Source organism: Pan paniscus, chromosome 3 (genome assembly GCF_029289425.2).
Source record: "Pan paniscus chromosome 3, NHGRI_mPanPan1-v2.0_pri, whole genome shotgun sequence".
Classification (NCBI taxonomy): Eukaryota; Metazoa; Chordata; class Mammalia; order Primates; family Hominidae; genus Pan; species Pan paniscus.
The window spans coordinates 2,680,951-2,698,418 of NC_073252.2; the positions used below are offsets into that span (position 1 = coordinate 2,680,951).

The window sequence follows — 17,468 nt, forward strand, 5'->3', positions numbered from 1 at the left end:
AACAACAGTGATTTCCATGACACTGGACATCAGGCCACAAAGGACAGTGATCCCCAAGAGACAGGAAACAAACAAGGTGAGCCCCACGACTACCCCAGCTCACTGCCTTGAGGAAAGTTTCAAGTCATGGAACAGGAGAGGGAACTCGGATGGAACCAAGGCAGTTAGGATTCAGAGAGCAGGAGGCAGAGAAGAGAGAGCTGGACAGAGAGAACTCTGGAGATCTGGGGAAGGTTTCAAGGGTTCAGCCGAGAACTGATCAACACATGCCTGTGGGGAGATGACCTAAGGTCGGGAAAGACGCACCTGAAGGATTCGAGGGAGCAGTGACAGGAGCTCTCCAGGAGGCTAGAGTAGCAGGAGCACTCACAATTCACAAAGTATTGAGTAGAGTACCCAAAAGTGTCCTGCCTCCATGTGAACAGCAGTTAACTCTAGACTAAACACAGCTCTGGTCCTGCCTAACACCTTAAAAAATAAGACCCAAAGGAATAAACTGTTTCTAAGTAACTAAACTACATCACGGAACAACCAAAAATATTTACAGTAATACAAAAATAGCCCCCAGCAGGGTGAAATTCACTATGTCAGGTACCCAATTAAAAAATTACCAAGTTTGGCTGGGTGCAGTGGCTCACGCCTGTAATCCCAGCACTTTGTGAGGCCAAGGCGGGTGGATCACCTGAGGTCGGGAGTTCGAGACCAGCCAGGCCAACATGGAGAAACCCCGTCTCTACTAAAAATACACAATTAGCTGGGTGTGGTGGCGAATGCCTATAATCCCAGCTACTCAGGAGGCTGAGGCAGGAGAATCGCTTGAACCCGGGAGGTAGAGATTGCGATGAGCTGAGATCATGCCATTGCACTCCAGCCTGGGCAATATGAGCAAAAAAAACTCTGTCTCAAAAACAAAAAAACAAAAACAAAACAAAACAAAACGGCCAGGCACAGTGGCTCACACCTGTAATCCCAGCACTTTGGGAAGCCGAGGTGGGTAGATCACGAGGTCAGGAGATTGAGACCATCCTGGATAACACAGTGAAACCCCGTCTCTACTAAAAATACAAAAAAAAAAAAAAAGCCGGGCACCTGTAGTCCCAGCTACTTGGGAGGCTGAGGCAGGAGAATCGCTTGAACCCGGGAGGTGGAGATTGCGATGAGCTAAGATCATGCCATTGCACTCCAGCCTGGGCAATATGAGCAAAAAAAACTCTGTCTCAAAAACAAAAAAACAAAACAAAACAAAACGGCCAGGCGCGGTGGCTCACACCTGTAATCCCAGCACTTTGGGAAGCCGAGGTGGGTAGATCACGAGGTCAGGAGATTGAGACCATCCTGGCTAACACAGTGAAACCCCGTCTCTACTAAAAATACAAAAAAAAAAAAAAAAAGCCGGGCACCTGTAGTCCCAGCTACTTGGGAGGCTGAGGCAGGAGAATGGAATGAACCCAGGAGACAGAGCTTGCAGTGAGCTGAGATCACACCACTGCAGTCCAGACCGGGTAACAGAGCGAGACTCCATCTCAAAAAAAAAAAAAAAAATTACCAAGCTTGCAAAGGATGAAGAAAATATGACCCATGACTAAAAGGAAAAGCAATCAATCAAAATCAAGCCAGACTTGACAAAGATGATCAGGGACATTAAGATGGTTGTTATAACTGATTCCCATGTGTTCAAAAAGTTAACTAGAGACAACGAAGAAACTAAAAGTCCCTAACTGATTTAGAGATGAAAATTACAGTGTCTGAGATGAAAAAATATACTGCATGAGATTAACCTCAGATTCAATATTTCAGAAAAAAAGAACAGTAAACTTGAAGACAGCAACTGAAACTATCCCAACGATTCAGAAATAATAATAGATCATCAATGAACTGCTGGACAACTTCAAAGATCAAATATGAATGTAATTCAAGTCCCAAAACGAGGAGGAATGAGACAGAAAAAAATATTTGGAGGAATAATGGCCAAAATTTTTCCAAATTTAATAAATATAAACTCATAGAACCAAGTAAATGAACCCCAAGCAGAAGACACGTTTTTAAAAACTATACCAAATTACAGCATAATCAAATTGATCAAAACCAATAAAAAGAGAAAATCTTTAAAGTAGCACGAGAAAAAAGATGTGTTACATACAAGGAACAAAGACAAAAATGGCATTAGATTTTTCATCCAAAATAATACAAGTGAGAAGAGAATGAAACAACATCTTTAAAGTATTAAGGGGGAAAAAAAATATCAACCTAGAATTCTGTACCCAGCAAAAATATCTTTCAAAATCAAAGGTAGAATAATTTTTCATTCAAACAAATGCTGAAAGAATTCATGACCAGTAGATTTGCACTAAGAAATGCTAAAGAAATTCTTGGCCAGGCGCGGTGGCTCACTCCTGTAATCCCAGCACTTTGGGAGGCCAAGGCGGGTGGATCACAAGGTCAGGAGATCGAGACCATCCTGGCTAATACGGTGAAACCCCGTCTCTACTAAAAAAAAAATAATAATACAAAAAATTAGCCGGGCGTGGTGGTGGGCGCCTATAGTCCCAGCTATGCGGGGGGCTGAGGCAGGAGAATGCTGTGAACCCGGGAGGCAGAGCTAGCAGTGAGCCGAGATCACGCCACTGCACTCCAGCCTGGGTGACTGAGCAAGGCTCCATCTCAAAAAAAAAAAAAAAAAAAGAAAGAAAGAAATTCTTTCAAGCAAAAAGAAAATGACACCAGATGGAAATAGAGATCTATACAAGGGAAAAGAGACCACTGGAAATGGTGACTACATGGTAAATATACAAGATCCTTTTTTACTATTTAATTTTCTAAATTTTTAATTTAAAAAAATTGACCATTTAAATGAAAAAAAATACCCTAACAACATAGTGTGAGTCTGTAACATACAAAAGTAAAATGTATGGCAACAATAGCACAAGGTCCAGGAGGAGAAATGGAAGTGAATTATTGGAAGGTCTTTATACTCTATGTGAAATTGCACAATGTCATTTGAAGGTATCTGTAATTAAAGACAATTATTATAAACCCTAAAGCAACCACTAAAATAACAAAACAAAGAGTTCTGGCTAATGAGCCAACAAAGGAGACAAAGCAGAACCATAAAAAATAAATAGAATACCTAAAAATTAAGAGAGGAAATCACTGAAGCCAATTAATAAAAAAGAAGGAAAAAAAAGAGGAATGGGAATAAAGAAAAGATGGGACAAACAGAAAACAAATAGCAAAATGATACTTAAATCTAACTATATCAAAGATATATTAAACAAAAATGATCTAAAAACCCCAAATAAAAGACAGAGATTTTCAGACTGCATAATAAAATGAGACCCAACTATATGCTGCCTACAAGATACCCACTTTACACATAAAGACACAAATAAGCTAAAAGTAAAAGGATTTTTTTAAAGGTTGTATCATGTTCACACCAATCAAAAGAAAGCTGGAGTGGCTACATGAATACTGAAGTAGGTTGCAGAGCAAAGAGTACTACCAAGGACCAAAAAAAGTCATTTTATAATAATAAAGGGTTCAATTTACTAGGAGCACATAACAATTGTTAACATTTATCAACCTAATAATAGACCTTCAAGCAGCATGAAGTAAGACGACATAAACAAATCCACAATTATGGTCAGAAACTTCAGTACCTTTCTCAACTGATAAGACATAGAAAGTAAACAGAAAATCAGCAAGGATATAGTAAATCTTAGCAATGCTGTTAAAACAACCTGACATGGTTGACATTTACAGAACATTCCACCCAACCACAGCCAGATGCACATGATTCCCAATTGTATATAGAACATATACCAAGAAAGACCAAATTCTGGGCCATAAAACAAGCCTCAATACATGTAAAAATAATCCAAGTCACACAAAGTATATCCTCTGACCACAATGGAATTAAATTTGAAATCATTAAGAGAAAGATCTCTAGAAAAATCCATAAATATTTGAAAACTAAATAACACACTTTTAAATACTCACGAATCAAACATGAAATCAAAGAGGAAATCACAAAGTATTGTGAATGAAATGAAAGTAAAAATATAACATATCAAAATTTATGGAATGCCACTAAAGCAGCAATTACAGAGAAATTTAAACCACTAAATACCTAAATTAGAAAAGAAGAAAGGCATTCATTCTCTAACCTCAGTTGCCACATTAAGAAACTATAAAGGTTCTGTTTTTAAGTCTACTACATAAAAATAAAAAAAGAAACTAGAGAGAGAAGTGTACATGAAACCCAAAGCAAACAGAAGAAAGGAATAGCAACAATCAGAGCAGAAATTTAATGAAAGAGAAAAGATTAAAGCAATAGAGAAAATCAATGAAGCTAAAATAGTTCCTTTGAGAATATCAGTAAAATTGATAAAACTCTATCAACACAGTTCAGAATGAAAACAGAAGATACAACTTAATAACAGGAACAAGAGAGGTGACATCACAGTGGATCCTACATATATTAAAAGGATTATAAGGAAATATTACAAACAACTTATGCCAATAAATTCAACAACTTAGATGAAATTTCTTAAAAGGCATAAACTACCAAATCTCTCTCAAGAAGAAATTTCTGAAATAATGTGAAAACCCTATATTTATTCAAGAAATTAAATTTGTAGTTGAAAATCTTCCTACAAAGAAAACTCCAGGTCCAGATAGATTAATAGTGAATTCTACCAGGTCCAGATAGATTAACAGTGAATTCTACCAGGTCCAGATAGATTAATAGTGAATTCTACCAGGTCCAGATAGATTAATAGTGAATTCTACCAGGTCCAGATAGATTAATAGTGAATTCTACCAGGTCCAGATAGATTAATAGTGAATTCTACCAAACATTTAAGAAGAACTAACACTACACAAACTCTTCCATAAAACTGAAGAGGACAGAATCCTTCACAACTCATCTATGACACTGTCTTGACACCAAAATCAGACAAAGACTGTGGGCCCATATCCCTAATGAATATGGATCCAAAAATTCCTAACAAAATTTTAGGAAACTGAATTCAATAATGCGTAAAAGGATAATGTACCATGAATGAGTGGGATTTATCCCAGGAATGCAGGAGTAATTTTTTTTAACATTCAAAAATCAATCAATGTATGCTTAGGCTCTTCCTGGACCAAGTAAGGCAGAATCTCTGGGATTGGGTCCTGGCATCTATATTTTTTAAGCTTTCACAAGGACTGTGAACCATGGATATGGTCTAACATCTGCATTTTCTTAGCAACATGTCTGATCTCTTCTGTATTTTTAAGAATCTATTTTTATTTAGGGCCAAATTCTGTCTTTTATCTTTGTAGCATATTTGTGATTCCCAGCTGGTTCTCTGATCCTCTTTCTACCAGAGAACTAAAATGATGCATCTTCCATCATTTTGTAAGACAAGAAGACACCAAGAGTTCCAGCTACCCTGACCTTTGGATGCTATGGCATCAGGCAAACAACCCCTTGTTTTCTGTTTATTGCATGTTCTGACAGACGAGTCACCCAGTCTGAGTGGATTTAGTGTTCTAATTCATGAAATAAGAGAATCGGACCAGATGAGCCCAAAGTTTCTTTCAGTGCTATAGATAATTATAACTCTCAAATAGCTATGGTGAGAAGCCTGAATGTATATACTGGCATGAGATTCAAACTTTTGGCAGCTCGACACAGTTTACAATTGTTTATGTGATACCATAGCTATCATATGCCAAAAAGAGTAAGTCACACTATTCAAAAAGAAAATATGCAAACACTGCATATTCTCACTCATAGGTGGGAATTGAACAATGAGAACATATGGACACAGGAAGGGGAACATCACACTCTGGGGACTGTTGTGGGGTGGGGGGAGGGGGGAGAGATAGAATTGGGAGATACACCTAATGCTAGATGATGAGTTAGTGGGAGCAGCGCACCAGCATGGCACATGTATACATATGTAACTAACCTGCACATTGTGCACATGTACCCTAAAACTTAAAGTATAATAATAAAAAAAAGAAAATAAATTAAAATGTAAATGAATCAGCCAAGCGTTCCCTGTTTCAATGATATAACTGAGTGCCTACTGTGTACTAGGCACTGGGATGTACTGGTGAGTGTTGTGTGTACACACAGCCCTGCCCTCATGGCATCTGCATGCTGCTATTGTTGTTGAGTGACGGAGTGGATACTAATAAAAAGTCAGTATTTATCGAGTAAAAAAAACCATCAATGTAATTTACCATAATAAAAATAACACGATAATCTCCGTTGACACACACAAAAAGCATCTGAAAAAAAAAATCTAACATCCATTCCTAATAAGAACTCTCAGCAAGCTATGAGTAGGTGGCAACTGCCTTGGCCTGACAAAGGGTAGCTACGAAAATCCTACAGCTAACATCACGCTTATCTTTGGGGAGAAAGCATTCAGAGTTCCATCATTAACAAAAGATGTCTGCTCTCACCACTTCTATTCAACTTTGTACTGGAATTCTAGCTAGTTCAATAGGGTGACACACAGACACAGACACACACACACACACACACACACACTCATGGCATCCAGAGAGAAAAGGAAGAAGTGCAGATTATCTTTATTGGCAAAAAATTTAACAGAATCTACAAAAAGCTGCCAGAAATAATAAGTGAATTTAGAAAGTATGATATTGTAGGCCGGGCGCAGTGGCTCACGCCTGTAATCCAGCACTTTGGGAGGCCGAGGCAGGTGGATCACGAGGTCAGGAGATCGAGACCATCCTGGCTAACATGGTGAAACCCCATCTCTACTAAAAATACAAAAAATTAGCCGGGCGTGGTGGCGGGTGCCTGTAGTCCCAGCTACTCGGGAGGCTGAGGCAGGAGAATGGTGTGAACCTGGGAGGCGGAACTTGGACTGAGCCGAGATCGCGCCACTGCACTCCAGCCTGGGTGACAGAGCAAGACTCCATCTCAAAAAAAAAAAAATAATAAAATAAAATAAAGTATGATATTGTGAAATATATGTTTGGTCTTCTTCCCATTTCCTGACATACAGCTCCTAAAAAGCCTTGGACTCTCCAGAGTGATATGAGTTCACTGGTGGCTGGGGGGCCCTAGACAGCTTCAGGATGGGGGGCTGGTCCCTGGGAAGATCAACGCATGTTAGAGGGTTGGGACTTTCAGCCCCCACCCCCAACCTCCGGGGAGGGGAGAGGCACTGAAGAATTGGGAAGTGTTCTCACCAATAGCCAATGATATATAATCAATCATGGCTCTATAATGAAGCTTCCAAAAACACCCAAAAGGACTGGTTCAGAAAGCTTCCTTTGGGCTGGCGAACACATCCGCCTGCCAGGAGAAGGGCACACCCCAACTCCACGGGACAGAAGCTCCTGCCCTTGGGACCCTTCCCGACCTTAGCCTGTGCACCTCTTCATCAGGCTGTTCATCTGTACCTGTCACTACATTCTTTATTCATAAGCCAGAACCATAAACGAAGTGTTTCCCTGAGTTCTGTGAGCCACTCTACAAATTTATCCAACCCAGAAGGGGGTCATGGGAGCCCCGATTTATAGCCAGCTGGACAGAAGCACAGACCACACCTGGACTTGGGATTGGCATCTGAATGGGGGGCCGTCTTGTGGGACTGAGCCCTCACCCTGTGGGTTCTGAGGTCACTCCGGGTGGACAGTGTCAAGATGAGGTTGAATAGAGGACCCCCACTGCTGTCCCCTGCAGAACCTGCTGGGGAATGACTCGGTGTGTGGGGAATACCCTACTCATCTGGTCATGGAGTGTTGAGTGACTGTGTGAGAGTGGAGAGTAGAAAGTAGGAAAAACCATTATCTAGATTCCCACAGAAAGGTATTAGGATACAAGATCTATATACAAAAGTCAATAGTATTTCCATATAGGAGCACCAAACAATCAAAAATTGACATTTAGGGCCAGGCACGGTGACTCATGCCCGTAATCCCAGGACTTTGGGAGGCCAGGGCAGGTGAATCACTTGAGTTCAGGAGTTTGAGACCAGCCTGGCCAACGTGGTGAAACCCCGTCTCTACCAAAAATACAAAAATTAGCAGGGCATGGTGGTGCATGCCTGTAATCCCAGCTACTCAGGAGGCTAAGGCAGGAGAATCGCTTGAACCTGGGAGGTGGAGGTTGCAGTGAGCCGAGATCGTATGACTGCACTCCAGCCTGGGCGACAGAGTGAGACCCCACAGGGTGAGGGCTCAGTCCCACAAGACGGCGCCCCTTCAGATGCTGATCCCAAGTCCAGGCATGGTCTGTGCTTCTGTCCAGCTGGCTGTAAACTGGGGCTCCCATGGCCCCCTTCTGGGGTTGGATTAATTTGTAGAGTGGCTCGCAGAACTCAGGGAAACACTTCGTTTATGGTTCTGGCTTATTTTTAAAAATTGACATGTAATAGCAATACCACTTATAATGTCATAAAAAGACATGAAATACAACTATCCCTCAGTACACGCAGGGGACAGGTTCCAGGACCCCCAGCGTATATCATATCTGCACATACTCAAGTCCCACGGCTGGACCAGCAGAACCTGCACAGCCCTCCATATATGTGGGTTTTGTGTCCTGAGAATACTGTATTTTAGATCCAAGTTAGGTTGAAATGATGCATGTATACATGGACCTGTGCAGTTCAAACCATGTTGTTCAATGTCCAGCTGTGCTGGGGGTAAGGTGGGCCCTGTGAGATGCCCCCAGGGAGCTGGGAGGGACACCGGGGAGCACACCTGGATCTGCGGGGAGGAGAAGCTGAGAGCCTCCCCTGGGGGTGCTCAGCACAGACATGGAGCAGGATGAGGCCGCCATGTCGGGGGGCGGACAGGAAGAGGCCAAGGACTGGGCGTGGGACCCACATGGAGGAGGCTGGGGGAGGAAGGGGAGATAGGAGGAGGGAGGAAGAGGGGGAGGCGTGGAAGAGGGAAGAAGGGCCACAAAGGAGCCAGTGGGATATGAGATGAGCCAGAGGCAGGGCCCTGGAGCGGAGTGGACAGAAGTGAGCCCGCATCAGATGATGCTGAGGGGCCTGGACAGTGTCCACACCCTCTCAGTTCCTTCAAAGACCCCAGCAGCAAGGAGAAGAACGTGAGTGTTTAAGGCCTTCATTGTACTGGGAGCACCCCCCTCCAGATCCTTCTCACAGGGCAGTTCTCACGGTGATACATCCCAATTAAAGCCTGTGGCAGCGGGAAGCCTGAGAAGGGGCCACCTAGCTTGGCAGCCCCCACCTCTTAAACTCACTTAAAACCAGGCTTTATCATCAACTCTGTCAGTCAACAAAAAAGCACACAGGTCACAGAGCATGTAAAGGGAACAGAGCCCCTCCCCAAAGGTTGCCATGAGGAATAGCATCTGATCCCCCTTCCTCATCGGTGGGGCCACGGGGCAGGTCTAGCACCTCTCCTCCGTGGCACTTTCCTCCTCCAGGCTCCAGGGCCCCCAGCACCTGTCCCCTGGGCAGAAGCTCTTTCTAACCTGAGCTCCTGGGGGCAGGGACTCTCCCCACCCACAGAGGCTGTCCCTGGAGGGGCCAGAACATCTGTTGGAACATCTGAACACATGGAAGGTGGAGGCTGCCACTGAACAGCCCAAAAAAGAGCCCAGAGCCTGATCCGGCCAGAAAAGTTGTCCTGGCCACACACAGGGCCCTAATGCTGCTGAGTTCCCACCGCAGCAGGGCCAGGCCCAGAGCCAGGGCTGGGGTGCAGCCAGCTTGGCCACTTTGCAGGAGCCCCACAGGGTGGGACCCTCAGGACCACGGTGACACAGTGATAGACTCCCCCCTGTTGGAGGAGCATGTGTCAGGCCCCACCTCCCATGGCCGCAAGGATTCAGCAAGACCCTGTGGGAAGAGTACACCAAGAACATTCCGGAACTTTGTGAAAACCCCTCATCATCACTTGATAAAACTTTGCACCATGCCGTCTGCCGTTGTGTTGGAAATGCCTCTGAGTGCTTGGTGTACTGGGAAGAAAACCTCGGCCAGGGTATTTTTAGCGGCAGCTTCCAGGGCCATCTCTCAATTATGCAGCAGATGCTGGCAGCACCATTAGTCAGCGGCAGAGTGTGACCACTGCATGGTACCCAAGCTGTGCACCAGCACCTGGGCAGGCCCACCCCTCCCACACTGGCTGCCCCTTGGCTCAGAAGCCTGCTCACTCCGCACCCCCTGCCCCCGCTCTCCCAGCCTCTGCTCCCCCAAGTGTCCCGTGTGGTTTCTCACTTCCAGCCCGGCTACCCACCCCACGCATCCTGCCCGGGATGGTCCCTCTTCCTGGGCCTGGCTTCTCTAGCACCTGACCCTGAGAACGCCACCACAGGGGGCCAGCAGGTGACAAAGCCTTGGTCTACTGAGGACAGGCCACTCTGTCCAATGCCCAGCGGGGCCAGCCAGCTTCTGCTGCCCCGTGGCTCACCTGACAGGAGCGGAACTGGCTGACCAGCAGCGTGCACCGCTGGGGGTCCTTCCGCCCATCCAGGCTGTCCAGCTCCGCGGCCACCTGGTTCAGCTCCTCGTCGGCATAGTAGAACCGGGCAAGCAGCTGCGGATCCGACCTCTGCAGGAGAGAGGGGCCAGGGCCGTGAGTGGGTGGGGAACTGGAGGGGATGCCTCGGCTGGTTGCCTTGTCCCCAGGCCATGTGTGGGCTCAGCCTGGGACCTTCCACCCTGAGCAGCAGCCGGCTCTTTTATCAGCTTTCCACACCAGGATCTAGAGGGAAACAGCTAAAGCTGAGGCTCAGGCTGCCAGCTCAACCCCTGATTCAAGGGTCCCCAGGGCCCCTGCATTTCACCCCAGGACTGTGGGGAATCCAGATCCTTTGCTGCACCCCAGACACAAGGTCCTCACGCTCCCTCTGGTGGAGAGCCCACAGAAAAGGGGCTCTGGGAAGAGTGGGGTCCCCGGCGCTCCAGGCGACAAAAGCAGCTCTCAGGAAATTTTTTTTTTTTTTTTTTTTTTTTTTTGAGATGGAGTTTCACTCTTGTTGCACAGGCTGGAGTGCAATGGCATGATCCCAACTCACTGCAACCTCCGCCTCCTGGGTTCAAGCGATTCTACTGTCTCAGCCTCCCCAGTAACTGGGATTATAGGTGCCCACTGTCATGCCCGGATAATTTTTGTATTTTTAGTAGAGACGGGGTTTCGCCATGTTGGCCAGGCTAGTCTCGAACTCCTGACCTCAGGTGATCCACCCGCCTCAGCCTCCCAAAGTGCTGGGATTACAAACATGAGCCACTGTGCCCGGCCAGGAAATATTTTTTTATTCACAAAACCAAAATATGAAGTGGCCCAGAATAACAATAAAATTTACTACACTTAAGTGAAGAATGATTGACAGTGCATCATAAACCATTTCCCATGATTCAGAAACAATTTGCCACACACCCCCCACTTCTCTAGAAACTTCACAGCATCTCAGTTTCCACACCAGTGCACTGTGGCAGGAAACCCTACGCTCAGAGGCTCCCCTCCCACCAAACACGCAGGGGCTCAGAAGCTGGTCTTCAACTGCAACCACCACAGGCCCCAACCCCGCCTGGCCTCCTTGGTGCTCTACGCACACAGCACGGCCACCGTCCCTTGGCACGTGAGGTTCCCACTGCCCCAGGATGCAAACAGCTTGTTCCCCTGGATCAGAGTTTCGAGGATTCAAAGAAGCCCCTTACAAAAGTGATGAAGTCCTTGAATATATATATATATATATATATATAATGATTCTTTTTTTTTTTTTTTTTTTTTGAGACAGAGTCTCACTCTGTCGCCCAGGCTGGAGTGCAGTGGCATGATCTCAGGTGACTGCAACCTCTGCCTCCTGGGTTCAAGCGATTCTCCTGCCTCAGCCTCCCGAATAGCTGGGATTATAGGCAACCATCACCACGCCCGGCCAATTTTTGTATTTTCTGTAGAGATGGGGTTTCACTATGTTGGCCAGGCTGCTCTCAAAATCCTGACCTCGTGATCCACCCGCCTCAGCCTTCCAAAGTGCTGGGATTACAGGCCTGAGCCACTGTGCCCAGCCTATATATGTATTTTTTGAGACAGGGTCTCACTCTGTTGCCCAAGCTGGAGTACAGTGGCATGAGCATGGCTCACTGCAACCTCCGCCTCCTGGGCTCAAGAGATCCTCCTGCCTCAGCCTCCCAAGTAGCTGAGACTATAGGCACACATCACTATATTCAGCTAATTTTAATTTTTTTCCAGAGATGGGGTCTCCCTGTGTTGCCCAGCCTGGTCTTGAACTCCTGGCCTGAAGCCATCCTCCCACCTTGGCCTCCCAAAGTTGCGGAGATTATAGAAGTGAGTCACTGTGCCTGGCCTGAACCTATTTTTATAAAAAGGACTATTCATAATCACAGAGAGAAAGACAGAGGAGAGGAGAATATACCAAATCGCGCACAGTTCGAATGTGCTGGCCGTGTTCCCCACAGACTCCCATCTCCGTCGGGGCCGTTTCCTCCATGTGCTCTGGCCTGCCGCCCCTCCCCTCTGTGTGGCCTTGGACAGGGTCACTTTGTCCTGACTCTTTCCTGGCCCTCCAGTCCTCACTCTCTGGATCAGCTCAAGACACTGGCCCAGACCCCTGGGGTGGGGAGAGCAAACCCCAGTGAGGCTGAGCAGACCCACACGAGGCCATCCACTGCCCCCCTGCCTGGGCTCCAGCGACGGCTGCATGCACCTGAGACCTGGGCAGCCAACGGGAAGCCTTCCCTGGGACTGTTCACAGGAGGCTGACGGAGCCTCTGTACCCACTCGCTCTCCGGCAGATGCTGCCTGAGCAACCACTCTGCTAGGAGCCGATCTGGACCTGGGACACAGCCCAGAGCAAGACGGACCCAGACCCCGCTCCCCCGGCAGTTGGTGTGCCCGCCCCCTCCCCGGCCGTTGATGTGCCTGCCCCCCCGGCCGTTGGTGTGCTCACAGATGCCAGAGACACAGAGATGGATGGTGGGCACTGGCTGCCATCTGCTCCCACCCTCTCAGCACCACTGCTGTGTCCCTGCATCTTGTGCCTTTCTGGAAGTAAACACATTCCCTCCATGGGCCCAGGCAACCCCGGAGAGCCACAAGGTCGCAGTCACCCAGCGACCCCTCCGTGATGAAATGGGAAGAAGAGTGGGGTTGGGAGGCAGGAGACACTCTTAACCTTGTTCCTGCTCTACTGCGTGGAAGGAGAGGAGGGGAGGCGGGGAAAGCGAGGCCCAAAAGGCCCCTCCCGGCCCTTCCCCAAGGCCCGAGCCCCGGGGAGTGCTGCACTTTCGAAGCCTTGTAGCTGTCAACTTACAGATGAGCAACTGGGCCCTTGACCTTTGCTTCAGATGCAAAGGTCATTTTTTTTGAGACGGAGTCTCACTCTGCTGTCCAGGCTGGAGTACACTCTGCTGCCCAGGCTGGTATGATCTCAGCTCACTGCAACCTCCACCTCCCAGGCTCAAGCAATCATCCCACCTCAGCCTCCCAAGTAGCTGGGATTACAGGTGTAATCCCACCACCACATCCAGCTAATTTTTGTATTTTTAGTAGAGACAGGGTTTCACTGTGTTGCCTGGGCTGGTCTCGAGCTCCTGACCTCAAATGATCCATCCGCCTGGGCCTCCCAAAGTGCTGGGATTACAGGCGTGAGCCACCGCACCCAGCGCAGTCCCCAGAATTCCGACCTTGCTTATGGGGTGACCGCCTGCTTCCCCTCCCCTAGAATTCTGACCCAGCTTCTGGGGTGGCCACCAGCTTGCTCACCTGGGCCCGGGACCTGCCAATGCCCCTCCTCGCTCCCAAGGAAGAGGGGAAGAGCCAAGAACAGCACCTTCCTACCAGAGGGCAGAGGAGCCTTCCTGCCACTTCCTGAACCAGGAGGGAGCATGGCCCCTTTTCGGGGTGGGGCTGAGCTCGCAGCCTGCCCAAGGCCTGCATGAGACCCGCTGGGCCTGACACCCACCTCAGACATTAGTCCAGGTCAGCAGAGCCACCAGCTCCCTTCTGGCCCCAAACCTGCCAGCTCCCCTTCAGAGCAGTAGGTATGGGAGGGTGGGAGAAGCAGGGGCCTGGTGTGGATGGTCCCACAGCAGACACCTGGCTGTGACTGAGGTGGACCGGAGCCCTCACAGTCCCTCTCTGCATGTGTCCCGCAGCCCTGACCGCAGCTCGCTGACGAGACACCATCTGGCCCAGCAAACAGGCCAGGTACTGAATTTAGGGCACTGGATGACAACACCTCCTGGAAGCTAAATCTCGGCTCTGAGAAAGAGGACACGAGCAGGGGCCACGCAGAGACCCCCAGAAAGGAACCCAGATTCATTCTCTGCCCTGGCACCAAAAACCTCACAACACTAGTGCAAGGAATTCCTAGCAACGCCAGGTCAACACGGGCCCCTCGCTGCTTGGTAAGCGGAGGAGACGGCTCAGCCACAACGCAGGTGCATGAAAGGCTGATGGCAGCGTGGTGCTGGCACACAAAGCCCCAGTCATCACACAGAGCCCCGGACCAAAGAGGGGACTGAGCCTCTGAGCAAAGAATGGGGTACATGCATGTCCCCTCGGCTCACTCACACACTTCCTCTCCTGTGCTCTAGAGAGGCCAAGAACCACCGCCGTGTGTGTGCAAGTATGTACATGTACACACATGCACCTGTCCATGGCTGTGTGCGTGTGAATCTGTGCATTGTGCATAAGTGTGTACATGCATGTGTGTCCATGTATCTGTGTGCATGTGAATATGTGCAGGCATGGATGTGCATGCATGTGTGCATGTGAGACCAGTGCAGCAAGTGTCAAGATGAGCTCCCACAGGGGTGACATGCCTGTCTACTTGGCAGGGTAAATGCTAGAAACGGGCGCTCATCACCAAAATAAAAGGCATGGGAGGTAGGGAACCCTTCAGGGACGGGCCTGATACTTGACCCCTCCTGGCCCTGCCTCCAGTTAGCGGGGATGCTTGGTGCCCTGCAGGGAAGCCGACTCCCACCTGCAGAAGGCAGCCTGTGTGCCTCAGGGCTCCCTGCCTTCCTCTTGGGGCAGCTGAAGCCTCTGAATGGTCTCCCATGGAGCTGAGGTGTTACTGAGCACAGACTGCCCTGCCAGGCCTGCTCACTGGTGGGGTGGGCCTGGTGGGGTTGGATGAGGCAGATTTGCTGTGTGACCTTATCATGGGCTAAACTGTGACCACGCCCCCCAAATTCAAACATTGAAGTCCTAACCCCCAGGACTCAGAATGTCAGAATGTGACTGTGTTTGGAAACAGTATCTCCCCCACTTTTTTTTTGAGACAGGGTCTTGCTCTATCCCCCAGGCTAGAGTGCAGTGGTGTGATCACAGCTCACTGCAACCTCCGCCTCCTGGGTTCAAGTGATCCTCCCACCTCAGCCTCCTGAGTAGCTAGGAAGACAGGTGGGTGCCACTATGGCCAGCCAATTTTTTCTTTTTTTTTTTTTTTTGAGACAGAGTCTCGCTCTGTCGCCCAGGCTGGAGTGCAGTGGTGCAATCTCAGCTCACTGCAAGCTACGCCTCCCGGGTTCACACCATCCTCCTGCCTCAGCCTCCCAAGTAGCTGGGACTACAGGCGCCCACCACCAGGCCCGGCTAATTTTTTTTTTTTTGTATTTTTAGTAGAGATGGGGTTTCATCGTGTCAGCCAGGATGGTCTCGATCTCCTGACTTCATGATCTGCCTGACTCAGCCTCCCAAAGTTCTGGGATTACAGGGGTGAGCCACCGTGCCCAGCCAAGGCCAGCCAATTTTTGTATTTTTTGTAGAGACGGGGTCTTGCCATGTTGCCCGGGCTGGTCTGGAACTCCTGGGCTCAAGCGATTCATCTGCCTCAGCCTCCTAAAGTACTGGGATTACAGGCATAAGCCATCTAGCCCAGCCCAGAGATAGGATATTTAAAGAGGTCATTAAGGTTAAATGAGGTCATCAGGGCAAGTCCTAATCCAATATACCTGGTGTCCTTATAAGAAGAGGAAATATGGACACAGGCAGGTAGAGGGCCGACTTTGTGGGGACAATGGCCAAAGGCGGTGTCTGCAAGCCAAGGAGAGACCCAGCCTCAGAGGGACCCAGCCCTGCCATGCAGTAGTCTGGGACTTTTGGCCTCCAGGACTGAGAGAAAATACATTCCTACCGTTCTGGCTACCGAGTCTGGAGTCCTTTGTTGTGGCCGCCTGACCTGTGTGGAAGGCCCAGAAGCAGGCTGGGGAGCCAACCCTTGGCCAGACCCCTCCATGCTGCAGTGCCACGCAGGAGGGCCTGGGAGCCCTGACATCCACTTAGCAAACCCTGCCAGGTAACCCTCCTCCAAGGTAAAACCTCAAATCTGTGGGCCTGTACAACTCTGAGGAAGCTGCTCTTGGGGTGGGCTCAAGCTTCCCTGAAAGACCCTGGGGACCCCCATCCACCCGGAAGGACAGCCCCCTCAGGCCCTGGACCTGAGCCTCGGAGCCTTTACCCACCCCGGACAAGCGCACGGCGTCTACAACAACCTGCGAGGCCATTTGTGGTTCTCTGTGATTTGAGGAGGCCTCCATGATGTCTAGGGGCCGTGGGCTCTGACGGTATCATTGCCTGCGCGTGGGAAAGGGGCATCCTGAACAGCGTGTCCAAAGCCATCGCCCCCGAGGACAGGGAAGCTCCGAGTGTCTCCACGACCACGAGGAACAACACTCACCACACCCCGCCCCACGCCATGCCATGACGGGCACCACAGTCACACTGCTGACTTGGCATCAGTGCCCAGAAGCAAATACCCTGCCGCTGTACCTTGATTTCAGTAAATTAAAGACCTTAAAACCAGACCTACAAAGGTGTTGACCATCTGCAAAAAGAGAGCTGTAATCACACACACACACACACACACACACACACAGGCACGCACGCACACACAGAAACCCCGTGCTATTTGAAAAGCTGAGTTAGCCCCTGAGCTAGCATCCCGGCCATTCAGGACCAGTATTTCAGAGGAAGAGGCCAAGTTTCCCACATGGTCCCAGCAGTGCCTGGGGCGGGAGCAGGAGGGGTCTTTAATCATTGTGTCAGTCATCCCACCCAGACCCCTCACTGTGAGCAGACACCTTCAGGCAGGGGTCCCAGGAAATGAATGAACACAGCTTACAAAATTCAGTCTGTCCTGATTAACAGAATCCAGAAGAAAATTTGGGGTACTAAATTTCCATTTCTAAGTATGCAGAGTATAAAGCAAACAATTATACTCTCAACCTACTCATCACTTAGTGTTAAATCTGTCCAGCACGACGGGGCTCACCCTCAAGTGAGCCTGCGGGCCAGACAGATAAATGGGGAGGGGGGGGTTAATGTTCCATCACTGACAAAGCATCTCCCTTTGATTTGAATCCACCAGCTTTATTCAACGACATTTTACAATTTCATTTTAAATTCAGTTTTTAAATGTCCTTAAATACAATGTCCACACTAAAGGGAATCAATTGATATAAATAGGAAGTACTCACTTGTTAAAA

At 48.5% G+C, this 17,468-nt stretch overlaps 1 protein-coding gene across 13 annotated transcripts in view; it reads right to left on the reverse strand.

Annotated features, from left to right (window-relative positions):
• Positions 1-17,468, reverse strand: part of ZFYVE28 (zinc finger FYVE-type containing 28) — a 152,535-nt gene that overhangs the window by 77,558 nt on the left and 57,509 nt on the right. For 12 of the 13 annotated variants that reach the window (XM_057302019.2, XM_003812941.5, XM_034958206.3 and 9 more), the window contains exon 2: positions 10,420-10,560. The exons of the other annotated variant lie outside the window; for it this stretch is intronic. In XM_057302019.2, the coding sequence (XP_057158002.1) occupies positions 10,420-10,560 (141 nt within the window). The remainder of the gene's footprint in view (positions 1-10,419; positions 10,561-17,468) is intronic. 13 annotated transcript variants of the gene reach the window in all.